This window comes from Brachyistius frenatus, unplaced genomic scaffold (assembly GCF_029030835.1).
Source record: "Brachyistius frenatus isolate BFR_SWC_R1_liver_20210118 unplaced genomic scaffold, ASM2903083v1 Contig_31, whole genome shotgun sequence".
NCBI lineage: Eukaryota > Metazoa > Chordata > Actinopteri > Embiotocidae > Brachyistius > Brachyistius frenatus.
Window position 1 is genome coordinate 953,585 of NW_027210630.1, and position 13,773 is coordinate 967,357.

Genomic DNA, 13,773 nt, shown 5'->3' on the forward strand with positions numbered 1-13,773 from the left:
CATTTTACTGGTATATCTTGAACTCGCAGTGCAGAGCATATGTAACTGACATGTATTTCTGTCATCTTTGACTTCAAAGGAGCATGTTATGATGCATTGAACAACTTGATCTGGACCTGCTCCAGTGATTACATAGATCAGTGGTGCAATCCTGGGAACCAAGCCTTTCATCATGTGTGCCATAGGCTCGGTGTCAGCCATGTCATCAAAGAACCCAAAGGTAGACACGAACTGCCCTGAAACCACACGTTCCTCTCTTTATTTGTCAGAAATTTGATCATGCGCAAACCCTGTCTGTTTACAGAGGAAACCGTGGCCACTGGTGAGGTGATCAACCAGCTACTTCATCATGTAGGTGCTATGTGTATCCACCAGCTCAACCTACTGGCGGCCAGCAGCAACAGCTTGCCCATGGGAGCCCTTTTGGGTAAACAACATCCCATCGAAGCCCGTCACTTCAGCAGCATCTGTGACATTATGGAGAAGGCCATGGTCAATGGAGATACCTGCATCATCCGCTGCATCTTGGTGGTGTTCCAGGTCAGATTTGGGTTAAAGCTGAGGGACAGTTCTGCAGTAAACACCTCAGCTACCTCAGTCTGTGTTTTTGAGTTTATTTATTTATTGTTTTTGTCTGTCTTCTCCAGGTTGTGTTTAGGTTTTTCAATCCACAGTCGGAGCAAAATAGGGAGAGTGTGCGTCGCTCAGGTCTCCTGCTTTGGCAGCTTCTCATGGCTCCAGTGGATCAGATAGGAGCAGAGATTCAGAGGGAGGTGTGCCTGGCCATCAGGTAAGTGGTAAATTCCATCTAAAGTACAGTATAATCTGTCTGTCTGTCTGTCTTTCTATCTTTCTATCTATCTAGCTGAAAAACAAGAAACGGTTTGTGTTGTTTGTGTAATCAGTGATCATACTGATATTAAAATGAGCCTTCTTTACTCCGTCTCTGTCTCTGTAGTTCAGGCCTGAATACTTTGTATCAGGGCGAAGCTGAACTCAACAAACTGCTGAAACTGGTTTTAACTGAAGGTGAGTTTTGAAAACACTGTATTTAAAATAGATGGCGCTTTTTATGTGTGGCTCGTTTATGTCTCATGTTGTGCTTATTTGTGTGTAATACTCAGGTGACAGAAACGGTGGACTGTCTCAGCTTCGAGATGTCATCCTTACCAACTTGGCAGACCAACTGCAGAAGAATAGATTTGGGAGTGAAGAAGATGACCACTACAGGTGGGTGCCATCCTTTAGCCTAAAAAAAAAAAGAATGTACTTCCCTGTAGCTGCATTCTTGTTTGAAGAGACAGAAATATCCCTCTTTTACAGACTGAATGATGAGCTGCTGCATTGTATCCTCAAGACTGTAGTCCGGGAATCCTGCCTCCTCATCACCAAATGTCAGACTGTTGCCCGAGATGACTTCCAGAAGTTGCTCTCCACTGTGCCAGTATGATTTTTAGTTCTGCAGCACTTAAAGGCCATGTATGCTGACTAAGATAACAGGCTTTGATAGATTCCACTCTTACTAACCAGAGATGCTTTCCCTTCTCTATAGGTGGTCTCACCTAGTCTGCGCTACCTCATGGCTGTTCAGAACCACCTCCTCAGCAACACCATTCTTATCCGTCCGGATGATAATGATGACAGTGATAGCTCCCTACAAGGGGAAACAATGAAGGTACAGGTAAACATCCCCTTTTAGTACCCCTACCTCTGTGCATGTGGAGTCCGTTTGTGTGTTTGTCATTGTGAGACAAACCCACAAAATAGAGCAATGGGTTATGAAAGTTCCTTAAAAGTAGGACTGCTTAATAGTTGTCCATTGCAGTTTAAATGGTATCAGTTAACATTAGTCTTTTAACTCACGATGTCTTGTTTCTAAATATTGCTAATTATTATGACTAATAACAGGATGAAAGTAGAATGGTTTCATCTGTTAAGAGTTTGGAGCTTGATATATATATATATATATATATATATATATATATATATATATATATATATATATATATATATATATATATATATGTGTGTGTCTGTATATATATATGTGTGTGTATATATATGTCGACATAAAAATAAAATGGTAATGTGTGTACACTTCCCATATTGCATGAATGTAATCATTGAAAATCTCTGAAGCAGTGTTACGTAAGTGTGTGCCTATTATTTGTGTGATCCCCAGGAGCTGCAAAGCAGCATCTTGTCCCTAGCAACCAAAATCCTGGTGGGATGTGATGAAGTGCTGGAGACCCTGCAGCAGGTGACCACAGCTCTGATTAACAGCGACATACCTGACAGAGAAACCAGGTGAAATTTATTTTCATTGTTTTTTTAAAGGACTTTTGTAAGGTGGGGAAATAACCGTATGGTCATTCAGCCACAGCTGCTTGATTCCTGTAAAATCGACTTGACACGTTTTGCATTAACAGACTTTTGAAGCCTATCGGTGGTGTCAACTGTATTACCATAAATCCATAATGTAGTTTAGCTAAACCTGAGTAAGGCTGTGCCCTCCTTAAACAGAATAAACTGTTGCATGAGAGATCTTTCATGGATGCAGGTTTTTAAAATCGCTGTGGCATTTCTTGTCTTGTTTTTCTGCCTTGTACCCGTCACCTTAACATTTCATTTTCCTTTTTCTCCCCCTATTTTAGGTTGAAGGGCTTGGAACAGGTTACCAAGGCCACCATGCTTGGGCACCTGTTGCCGGTGTTGCTCACCTCTCTGATGCACCCGAACCTGCAGACCCTAACCCTTGCTGATGCCCTAATGCCTCAGTTGGTGCAGCTGGTCCTCTACACTAGCCAGGTTGGAGTTTTGCCTGTCCAAAAGACAGTTCTTGCATTAAATATCTTGCCTTAAGCAGAAAAAGAAGTCATCACTAAAGTATTTATTCCCACTCTGTTTCCAGACTGCCCTCTTACTGAAGACTCAGTCTCTACTTTTTACTGAGGAGCCTCGACCAATGGGTGGCTCTCTAGGGCAGGGAGCGAAGGCATGTACAGCTGATGACAAGTGAGTTTTCTAAAAGTCCACCATTGAAAATATAATTACATACTTAATTCTTTTTCTGCGTAATTTAGGATTTTATTCTGATTTTTTTTCTTGACTGTAGCAGAGCGTATGGTATCTTAAGTACCGGTATCTATCATAAGCTCAGTTTTCTTAAATCTGTAATTCATTTTTATCCTTGATAACAGAATACTTGATGAACGTGAGGAGCCAGGTTTCCTGACAGGACTGAAGATCCCTGCCCCATGGGCTGCTGGGAAAACAGTAGAGACAGTACATCCTGTGAGGGACAATTACAAATTCAAGGAGACGGTACACATCCCAGGAGCTCGCTGCTTGTACCTTCGCTTTGACTCTCGATGCTCCTCACAGTACGACTACGACAAGGTAATGACTCCCACCACGTACCAACTGTAGGCACAATGACCTTCATTCTTTGTAGCTCTCACATAAATTCTGTTCAAATTAACAGCAATGATCTGGTTCGGTGTAATGTTTACCACATATATTCTGTGACATTTTAGTTGGTCATCTATGCTGGTCCCAACACCAACAGTCGGAAAGTAACAGAATATGGAGGAAACACTCTGGGGTATGGCAGTCGCAGTGTCCTGGGGACAGGATGGCCCAAAGACCTTGTAAAGGTAATGGAAACTGTTCTGTACAAACATGCACGATGAACACATATTTCACATGCAGACGTGAAGAGCTACATTTGTTTTTTCTGTGTCCTGTTTTAGGTTGAAGGAGACACTGTGACATTTTCTTTTGAGATGAGGAGTGGACGAGAACACAACACTCCTGATAAAGCCATGTGGGGGTTCTCCTGCACTGTCAGAGCTCAGGTAAAAAGTAGGGAGCACCAACATGTCCCGAACATCTGTATTTATCATTGTTTACTCATGCTGGCAGTGTGGAACGTGAAGTTCAACAGATAATTCTGAACATGCGGTTTGTTTTTTGTTTGCAGGAGTCCTCTGAGGATGTGTCTGGAGGCCTGCCCTTTTTGGCAGACCTTGCATTGGGTTTGTCAGTGCTGGCCTGCTCAATGCTCCGGATTCTGTATAACGGGCCAGAAGTGACAAGAGAGGAGGAAGCCTGCCACGATTTGCTCTGCTCAAAGCTGCTGCAAAGGTGACACAGCAAAATGAAAATGCCATAAAATGTCTGCAAATGATATTGACTGCCTTTGTAAAAAATACAGTGCAATCAATGTAAGAATTACTCCATTCTTTTCAATGGTATGCAGTTGAACACAGCAAAATTGGTGACAGGTTTTGTGTTTATTCTCTAGGTGTCAGTGGCAAGTGGAAGCAAATGGTGCTATCTCTCCTGCCCTCACGCCGAGCCCCTCCCCTCTGCCACTCACTATTGAGGAGGACCGGGAGTTCACCTACCCCTCCGACGTGCTCATCCCACCTCCAGGCCTTATGCCAGGGACCTACTTTGACTTGCCTCGTATCCGCCTCCCTCCGGGGGTCATGGGCAGACTACGAGAAGTGTCTGGAAGGGCTCGGCCACAGTTCCGTCCGAGTATCAAGTAAGAGGTTCATTCAGTGATGTTAATAGTGGATATGCATGTGTCATCTCCATACTGTTGAAAGACGTGGTCACTGCTCCCAAGTGGCACAACATCCTCTAAATTCAGGCATTCTTGTCTTTACAGTCTCAAAGCGAGTTAAAGCAATACTTTCAAAGAGGAAGTGTAACTTAAGATAACCAAGCACAGAATTTGTTGAGTGTATTATGTAATAAAATTAATATATTTTTTAGAAACTGTCCACAAAGGGTTAGAATATCCTTTTGAAGTCCTTATAATTTTGATTAGGCAGATAGCCTGCTTTAAAGTAGGACCAGACCATAAAGGCTTGTGTTTGCCTTGAGGCTTTGTTCATATAGTATATTTGATTGTTTTGAACATATAGTATTTGCTTGGTTTCCTTTCTGTGTTGGTGCTCTCTCTGTAGTATCCATAGCTGGTTAGTCTTAGTTATAGAATAAAGAAGGTGATATTGCTATAGCTTAGTATTAAAGCTCTTGTGGTTTTTTGTTGTTGTCAAAACCATTTTATAACTTTAATACTCCACTATGTTTTATGTAAGGGAGGTGATCAGGCCAGATGTTATGGAGGAGGTTATAGTATCTTGCGTCATAAAACATCTAAGCCTGGTGGATGCCCTTCAATCACTCGTCAACTACCAGTACCGTGAGGATCATGCAGAGGAGTATGACCTGGTCTGTAAGATCATGGCTGAGACCTTTAAGAAGATCAATGCAATGGAGCGTCAGCTGCAGGTAAGCCTGTTACACTGCAAATTTAAAAATCAACAATATTCTCTAAACTATATTTGCTTGCTATTAGTTGAAAGTACACCATGCATCGGTGTCATTTTCAGTTTTTGATTACGCAGTAAAAAAAATTTAATAGTTTAAAATTAAATAATGCTACGGTTGAACAGATAACATGATGTTAGCTGAAAAAAAGTAAATGAGGCTAAAGACCTGAGCAGAACCAAAGTGTGGTGTCTAATGATTTGCTGTGTTGCTTCCAGAGTGTAGCAGAACTGGAACAGAAGTGGCAGAATGAGGTGGAGGAGGCCCAGCAAGGAAAACTGGAGAACAACACTCCATTCTTTCATGACTACCACTTCTATGAGGTACCCTGCACTATATACACAATTTACATTTTTAGTTTAAGAGATTATAACATAAGTGACTTCATTTACTGTGATCTTATTGAGTTATTGTTTATTTAAGTACTGTTTTTTGTTTACCAGAACAAAATGAAGGAACTGGAATTACTCTGCTCCCTGAAGGAGGTCCCACTGGATTTTAGTGACTTGGAAAATGTTGTCCTTGCTTTGAGGCAAGTTATTAAAAATAATCTTGTTTACATTATTTCAGTCGTTACAGGTCAGTTCTTGCTCTAACTCAGTTTTTCTGAAAAAACAGGGAGAAGTTCTTCCAGGAGGTGAACATCACACACATCAGAAGTAGCACCCCACTCGCCAAAACGAAAACACTGGTGAAAAGTCTGATGAACCGCACTGAGCTGCTGCTCCATGTTACCATAGCTCCACATTGCAGAAGCCTAACCACCACACCTGCTGGCACACCAGGTCCAGGTACACACTCATCGTTTTATCTTTCTTATCGTACAAATGAATTCCTAAGTGAGACTTTGTTGGTCTGCGGGACTGGGATTGACTTCTTCCTTCAAACAAATGTTCAAGGCCCATGTAGTCAAACCACCACACTAATGAAATGTCCTTGAGCTAGTGTTACTATTAAATCTATGGTTTCAGTTATATAAGTCAAAGAAGAGTGTGACTTTAATTAATTCTTGGAAATCCATTGTATGCCAGCTGGTATTTCTGTTCGGTCATTCTTTCATTAGTCAGTTATTAAGTCCTGCATGATTAGGTGTTCATTAGCTTAAGGGTTTAATATTCACACATTTCGTCTCATTTCTGTCTCAGCCTCGAAGTCAGTATCTGATGCCAAGACAGTGATCCCCATGGTGAAGCAGCCAGTCTTCCTGCGCAGCATGTCTGCACCCTCAGACTTAGAGATGATTGCCAACCAAGACTTGGAGTTTACACATGCGCCACAAAGGTATTAGTTTGTTTGATAAATTGAATATTTAAAAAAAATCATATGAATCAATGGAGGCTGATTATTATTATTTATTTATTTATTTTTTACTTACTGTCTTGTTTATCTTCAGGAGGCGACACCACCCCACTAGTCATCGCAGCAGCTCATTTACCCTGCTGCAGTCTCTGGCCATAGAGGACAGCCGAGACAAGCCAACCTATAGTGTGCTGCTGGGACAGCTCTTCGCCTTTATTGGGACTACACCTGATCAGGCTGTACGTTTCTCAATCATTGCTCATTGCTTTTTTTAATTTAAATGTTTTTTTATTGAGTTGTTTGTTGCCAAAGCTGAGAATCAAAAGGTGAATTTTGGTTTGGCATTGAGATATTTTGTATCTGTCATATCTATAGGTGTCAAGCAGCAGCTTCCTGTGTGCTGCACAAACGCGTTGGAGACGAGGCAGCACACGGAAGCAGGCTCTTGTTCATATGAGGGAGTTGCTCACTGCTGCTGTTAGAGTGGGTGGGGTCACCCACCTCGTGGGGCCTGTCACTATGGTACTGCAAGGTGGCCCGAGGTAAGAGGAGAGGCAGGATTATGATTAAGACGCCGAGCCTAATCTGAATGTGTGAACATTCTACTGAATTACTCAAAAAGGCTATGAACTGCAATCATCATCCCAACAAAAATTGTAAAAGGTACAATATTTGTCTGTTTCCTCTACACATCTGTGTTTGTGTGCCATCTGTGCAGGATAGAGGAGCTGACCTGTGGTGGAATGGTGGAGCAGGTGCAGGAGGCCTTTGGGGAGACCATGACATCCGTAGTGTCACTATGTGCTCGCTACCCCATTGCTTGTGCCAACAGTATCGGCTTGCTTTGCACAATTCCCTACACAAGGCAAGCAAATCAATTGTGAATTATCTCCCTGTTTGATATTACTGCACTGCTAGAACCTCGATTGCTCACCCTCATTTGTTACCTGTGTTATCATAGGAGTGAAGAGCAGTGCCTCGTACGGAGTGGGCTGGTTCAGCTCATGGATAGCCTGTGTAGTTTAAGTGGTCAGAGGGAATGCATATCAAATGAGAAGCAGACTAAAAAACAGAAGGTGGCAACCATGGCCTGGGCTGCTTTCCAGGTGCTGGCCAACCGATGCATTGAGTGGGAGAAGGTGGAAGGTATGAAATGTTTGTAGATACTCTGTTCATGTGTGAACAGCAATGAAGTAGGAATATACTGGATGTAGATCAGTAACTAGTGCATTTTTAAGATGTTAATTATGTTTCACACTATGTGATGAACTGATTTGGTGGCTGCTGTATTGATTGGTTGGCAATCATTGTTCTTTCTGTTCAAAGGTGGCTCGACAGATGCAGTGCATTCTGGTCTGGCGCGGCAGGTGTCCAGCCTGCTGACCAATCACCTGGCCAGAGCAACAGAGTGCTGTGGGAATCAGGCAGCTGGCAACGATGCTTTACAGGATGTGCTCAGTCTGCTCAATGATCTTTCCAGGTAAAAACATTTTCACATTTATATCATGTACGTGTATTTATATGTGTGTTTTCATACAATGTACTGTATGAGTCACTTTGTTTTGTCTTCCAGGAGCCACATTGGAAAAGCTATCCTGAGCCAGCCAGCCTGCGTCTCTAAGCTTTTGTCTCTGCTGCTTGACCAGCGACCTTCTCCAAAACTCGTACTTATCATCCTGCAGCTATGCCGAGCTGCCCTGCCTCTCATGAGTGTGGAGGACTGCGGCAACGTGGCTCTGCCCTCGTGGAGCTACTCTATTAACACACTAGATGCTGAGCAGCAGGATGCCAGTGACCCAGCCTCACGTATTGCTGCCTTGCTGCTAGCTAAGCTGGCAGACTATGTAGTACCAGGTTTGTCTCTCCTATCTAGAATAGCTAAATATCAAATGTGTACTCTCATAAAAATACCTAAATGCCAAAAACATGTTAAACTGGATTGTCATTAAGTCACATTCTCTAGCTATTTCTTTATATCCACAATATTTCCTGTTTTCCAGGCTGTCAGACGCTTCTGTCCCCCAGCTCCTCTGAGCCAGACACCAGCCTGTCCCGTGCCAGTTCAAAAGGAGCGCTCAAGTCTGAGGATGTTGGGGAGGAGGGAGAGGCAGTTGATGGCAAGCTGTCAATTTTTATCCACAAGAGAGAGGATCAATCATCTCATGAGGTTCTACAACCACTTCTCAGGTGGGGTTTCCCCTCAAATCTTTGTTTTGATTTTACATTAGCAAGCATACTCTGGGTTTCTCTGACTTGACTGTTCTTCCACTCTCTCCAAAATACAGCAGCTCTGAGGGACGTCCCTTTCGACTTGGCACTGGAGCAAACATGGAAAAGGTGGTAAAGATGGACAGAGACATGACAAAGGTAAGTGTTATAATATAACTTTTAATTTGTATGTGTTTATTTCCAAATGAAAACTGTGGCTGACATTCTTACCTCGGTCCTATTTCATAAACTCTCTAGAGTGGAAGCTGTGAGGTGATCACAGAGGAGGCATCTGCTGCCCTGAGGAAGGCCAACAAGTGGGCACAGTCTGGTCTGATAGTGAGTGTCGGTCCACCTGTGGAGACTTTGGCCCAAGAGACCGCTGGAGGAATCACCACCGGTGACAAGAAGAAAACTGCTCAGACTGGTGTTTGTAGGGACAGGAATGCAGAGTTGGCCAGGTGCTGTTTGTTTGATTATGTGATTGAAATCATGTATGCAACACCTTGTGAGTGTGGCAGATATACATTTTGATTGTGGCTGTAATGTCTCTTCTTAAAATCTGCCTGTAATAGGTCAGACCCTGTCCGGCCATTTATCAGCGGCCATGTTGCCAACAGTATGGCTGCTGAGGTTATCGCGCTGCTGCACAGTCTGCTCACTGCTCCTGAGTCCAACACTGCTCAGATCTGGACAAGCACTGCTGAAAAAGTAAAGCATTATCATGTCTCTACCTTATTGGATACTCACTACAGGATCCTAAATAATTAGAAATAATTAAATCCTATTTAGATTGACATTGTGATGCTGTTTGTCATAAGCCTAATGCTTCTTTCCTTTGTGATAGGTCCTCTCCCGGGCACTGATGTTTATCCCTCAGCTGGGGAAGTATGCTGAGAGTATCCTGGAGAACGGCAGCAGTAGTGGCAGAAAACTGGCTAAACTTCAGGCTATTGGCAGACAGGCTGTTGCTGCACTCTGTGCTCTTGGAGGCTTCAAAGAAACTATTAAGATTGGTTCTGAGGTCCAGGTTCGTTAAAGGAGAGAAAGTACTATACACACCGTGGCATTGTTTTTTTTACCATTGAAAGAACTGAAACTTTTAACTGCTGGCATGTTCTCTGTGACTCTTCTGCTCTGCAGGTGGTTGGTAAAGGAGTGCTGGGAAGTGTTGGCATAGTTATGTCCATTAATGAGCAGGAGGGTATCGCTACAGTCAAGTTTCCTTCTTGCGAGTACAGGAGAGCTTGCAAAGCCTCAGACATCCTGACAGTACCGATATCCCGCCTCTGCACTCCCAGATCTGAGGTAAGACTTCCAGCATTAGACACAGTACACTCATTATTGTTATTATGGAAAATAGTAACCTAAATCTCAAACCTAAGTCCCTTTTTCTTCTTCCTCTTCTTGGCTCACCCCAAACAGGCGCTGCCCCTCTATAAGCTCTCAATCACAGAAAAGGTGGTTCAAGCAGTGCAGTCCATGCTTCTGCCACAAGAGGGCAGTCTCTCCATTCACACCTCTCTACCAGCTACAGGAGATGGTTCCAGCCCAGTAATGGCTGCAGTACGCTTGCTGGCTGAAATCAGAACTAGGTAAGTAAATATGACTGTAAATAAACCCATCTACCAGTTGTTTGTGCATCTTGAAGTGATGGATGCTAATGGGCTTTAAAATTCTGTCACTTGAACCTCCTTGAGAGTAACTCTGATCATTGAATGTAATAATGTTGAAGAAATGAAAACGACAAAGTCGTCTTTGTTTCTAGGGCATGCCTGGTGATGGCACAGCTCCTCGAGGATAGCTCCTTCTGTGAAGAGTTCATTCAGCAGTGTCCAGCTGCTGTTGAGGTTCTCAACCTTGTTGCCCAGGAATGCAGTCCTGGTGAGCATGCCAAATCAATTGTGCAGCCAAAACCTTTTAACCTTTTGCGCCATTGGCGACTGTGTGTGACGGATCTGTCATCTTGTGCAGGAGAGCGTCTTGGCATGGTTGAGGCTCAATGTGAAAGAGTAAGAATGCTGTACCGGGACTGTGCTCGGCCACCACCTCCACCACTGCAGACAGACAGACGCCAGGTGGGAGTTACCAAATTTGTAGTATCTTTAAAAAACAAAACATTGTGTAACATACATTAGGACTGCATGCTGCAAAAAAATACACACTTATCATTGAAAAAGGTTGAAAAATTACCTTTTGTTTGACTGATATTTAAGCTTTTCCCTCATTAAGAGAAACGGCTTTGGTCTTGTGTTAAAATCTGTTGAACATGTTTTAATTGACTGCTGAAGATAATTATCATATTGAATTATTTTATTTCTGCAAGCCTTAACTCATAATGTACTAAAATGCCTTTTATAGCGGTCAAAATTGTTGTGTGAATGATCTCCTTATCCCTTCAATCTGCTTGTCTTGCCAGCCCAAGGAGATCACTTGGTGTCCATCCAGAGTGTTTCCTCCAGTCCGTGCCTGCATGTTCTCATCCCGTCTGACATCTGTTACCTTCTTGGCTGATCCGAGTGCTGGAGGAGGGCTGCCCAGAGGAACTTTCATCTATGCCACATCTCCTGTACCAATTCAGGTGCGCACAAAACCACTGGAATGCCCTCATGCCATTCATGTTTGCCGTCTAATTTCGTTTGAACAACTAATACTGAGATAAACTTGTGCATTTGTGGTGTGTCCACAGTCTTCAGTTTGCTTCTCTTTGTACCCACAGGCGCCGTCCTTTTACTGGGAGATTGAAATTGTCTCCTATGGAGACTCTGAGGAGGACAGTGGCCCTATTGTGTCCTTTGGTTTTGCCACAGAGGCTGAGAAGAGAGATGGTGCATGGACAAACCCTGTTGGCACATGTCTGTTTCACAAGTATGTACACATGCATATTACATCTGAGAGACTCTATCCTTTTCCCCTCTGCTCTGTCTCTAACTCGATTGCTGACGGCTATTCTCTCATATGTCATTCTGTCTCTGTGCGTTTGTCTCCTGTCTATCTGTGTGTGTCAGTAATGGTAGGGCAGTTCATTATAATGGCTCCAGCTTGCTGCAGTGGAAGAGTGTCAGGCTGGATGTGGCTCTACTTCCTGGTGAGATAGGAAACAAAATATGTTTCTTTTTCCATATACAATCTACTGTCTCTTTTGTTTGATTTGGTCAGATTAGAAATCCATACATCAGTGTATGTTATGGATTTGAAATGAACTCCTTAAAAGCATTGTATCTTATCTGGCTGCTCTTTAAAAAAGCTATTTCCAAGCAATCTTTATATCCTTAACTCAAGTTTTAAAATGTTATTACCCGTTCACATTGAGTCATTACTGAGATGATGACAATCCACTTGCATAAACACAGGTGACGTGGCTGGAATTGGCTGGGAGCGTTCTGAGGGAACTCCTCCACCCCCTGGTCAGGCCCCTAAAGGCCGCGTCTACTTCACCTACTGCGGCCAGCGGCTCAGCCCCATTCTTGAGGACGTAGCTGGTGGAATGTGGCCCCTGGTACACATTCAAAAGAAGGTGAGTCTCTGCTGTCTGAAATGGCATTAAAGCTTGAAATTTTGACTGCTCTCAAAACCCTTGGCTAATTTGGTTAATCACTTGCATATATGTAATATGTATTTTATCTTTTTGCTGCTTCAATCACAGTTTTCTTTTTGTCCTAATTTTTTTCTCCACTTCTCTCCAGAACTCAAAGATCCGTGCCAACTTCGGAAACCGTCCTTTTGCGTACGCAGAAGGCCAAGCACACAGAAATGCAGCTGACTTGTGTGTAGACCTGGCGGAGGAGATAAGTGCAAATTTTGAAGCACTCCCCTTTGCTATGGCCTCAGACAGCGATAATGACGCAGGTGCAAGTGTTACTTCAGACTCTGGCTCTCATGGACCTCCATGTCGGATCGCCGCTGTTGCAGTTGCTCAGCAACGTAGGTCTCTCACGTTGATCTAAGATTTAATCTATAATATACATGCTTTTCCTTATTTTCCTTTATTTTTTTTCTGCAAGTTTGTAACCATTTTTCAAACTTAATTTTCTGTTTGTCTTTTCCCATTGGTACAGAATACAACAGTGACCTGTCGTGCCATTACAAGGTGGAGCTGAGCTACGAAAACCTGGTCACCTCTGGGCCTGACCCACATCCTCCACCTATTGCAGATGATGAGAGTGATGACGAGGATGATGACGATGTCCCAAGGGTGAATAAAATCTCCACTGCTCCAAACTGTGTCAGAAAAGTTTTATGCTTGTGCATTTCATTATATACTCTGATTTGGGTTTGACTCCAGGAGGATCACTATGCCCTTCTGGTGAAGGCCTGGGAGACAAAAGTGTTCCCAACAATTCGTAGGCGGTTCCGCAACGAGGCTGAGAGGAAATCTGGCCTGGACCAAATCAAAGGAGCTCTGCAGCTGGGTAAGGATGAAAGAGTATCATTAAAACATAACCTACAAGTCTAGTATAACATAAGGCAAAACATTTAACCTATATTGCCAGCAACATTTGAATAAGACAGCTCAGTAGATCCATGATCATCAAGATTTTATAAAAAGGTTGTGAAAACATTTTTGTGAATGAACACAATCAGAATGAAAGCGAGGTGCTGGCACATCTTAAAGGTGTAAAGGTTAGGTTAGGTTAGGTAGTTACTTTATTAATCCCCAAGGGGAAATTCTTTCGCTATAGCAGCATACAGCATACAGCAAAGCAATAAAATAACAGTAAAAAAAAAATATATATATATATATTAAATATAAAATGCACAGTATAGACAGTACAGTATATATATAAGGTGTCAAAAACTGTGACATGGGTCATGATAAGTAAACTATTTTTTTAATTAAATTAAAGAGAAAAGAAGTGGATTTTCCCCTCAACTGCATTTTAGCTTCTCTTTCAGAATTACACTTCCACTGTTTAAATG

At 42.8% G+C, this 13,773-nt stretch overlaps 1 protein-coding gene across 2 annotated transcripts in view; it reads left to right on the forward strand.

The window, feature by feature from the left end:
- LOC138621589 (probable E3 ubiquitin-protein ligase HECTD4) overlaps positions 1-13,773 on the forward strand; it is a 36,997-nt gene that overhangs the window by 10,460 nt on the left and 12,764 nt on the right. The window contains exons 11-52 of one of the 2 annotated variants that reach the window (XM_069699752.1): positions 80-220; positions 305-540; positions 648-790; positions 959-1,029; positions 1,125-1,230; positions 1,324-1,444; positions 1,553-1,681; positions 2,183-2,307; positions 2,655-2,808; positions 2,912-3,015; positions 3,201-3,399; positions 3,537-3,656; positions 3,753-3,857; positions 3,983-4,146; positions 4,307-4,552; positions 5,115-5,307; positions 5,565-5,669; positions 5,790-5,882; positions 5,969-6,137; positions 6,492-6,627; positions 6,740-6,884; positions 7,021-7,187; positions 7,364-7,510; positions 7,607-7,791; positions 7,972-8,125; positions 8,219-8,499; positions 8,646-8,832; positions 8,931-9,012; positions 9,112-9,314; positions 9,429-9,564; positions 9,701-9,883; positions 9,997-10,161; positions 10,279-10,448; positions 10,622-10,737; positions 10,828-10,931; positions 11,273-11,434; positions 11,573-11,721; positions 11,862-11,941; positions 12,207-12,370; positions 12,540-12,777; positions 12,912-13,048; positions 13,139-13,265. In XM_069699752.1, coding sequence (XP_069555853.1) covers positions 80-220; positions 305-540; positions 648-790; positions 959-1,029; positions 1,125-1,230; positions 1,324-1,444; positions 1,553-1,681; positions 2,183-2,307; positions 2,655-2,808; positions 2,912-3,015; positions 3,201-3,399; positions 3,537-3,656; positions 3,753-3,857; positions 3,983-4,146; positions 4,307-4,552; positions 5,115-5,307; positions 5,565-5,669; positions 5,790-5,882; positions 5,969-6,137; positions 6,492-6,627; positions 6,740-6,884; positions 7,021-7,187; positions 7,364-7,510; positions 7,607-7,791; positions 7,972-8,125; positions 8,219-8,499; positions 8,646-8,832; positions 8,931-9,012; positions 9,112-9,314; positions 9,429-9,564; positions 9,701-9,883; positions 9,997-10,161; positions 10,279-10,448; positions 10,622-10,737; positions 10,828-10,931; positions 11,273-11,434; positions 11,573-11,721; positions 11,862-11,941; positions 12,207-12,370; positions 12,540-12,777; positions 12,912-13,048; positions 13,139-13,265 — 6,342 coding nt within the window. The remainder of the gene's footprint in view (positions 1-79; positions 221-304; positions 541-647; positions 791-958; positions 1,030-1,124; positions 1,231-1,323; positions 1,445-1,552; positions 1,682-2,182; positions 2,308-2,654; positions 2,809-2,911; positions 3,016-3,200; positions 3,400-3,536; positions 3,657-3,752; positions 3,858-3,982; positions 4,147-4,306; positions 4,553-5,114; positions 5,308-5,564; positions 5,670-5,789; positions 5,883-5,968; positions 6,138-6,491; positions 6,628-6,739; positions 6,885-7,020; positions 7,188-7,363; positions 7,511-7,606; positions 7,792-7,971; positions 8,126-8,218; positions 8,500-8,645; positions 8,833-8,930; positions 9,013-9,111; positions 9,315-9,428; positions 9,565-9,700; positions 9,884-9,996; positions 10,162-10,278; positions 10,449-10,621; positions 10,738-10,827; positions 10,932-11,272; positions 11,435-11,572; positions 11,722-11,861; positions 11,942-12,206; positions 12,371-12,539; positions 12,778-12,911; positions 13,049-13,138; positions 13,266-13,773) is intronic. The other variant, XM_069699753.1, reaches the window with a different exon arrangement.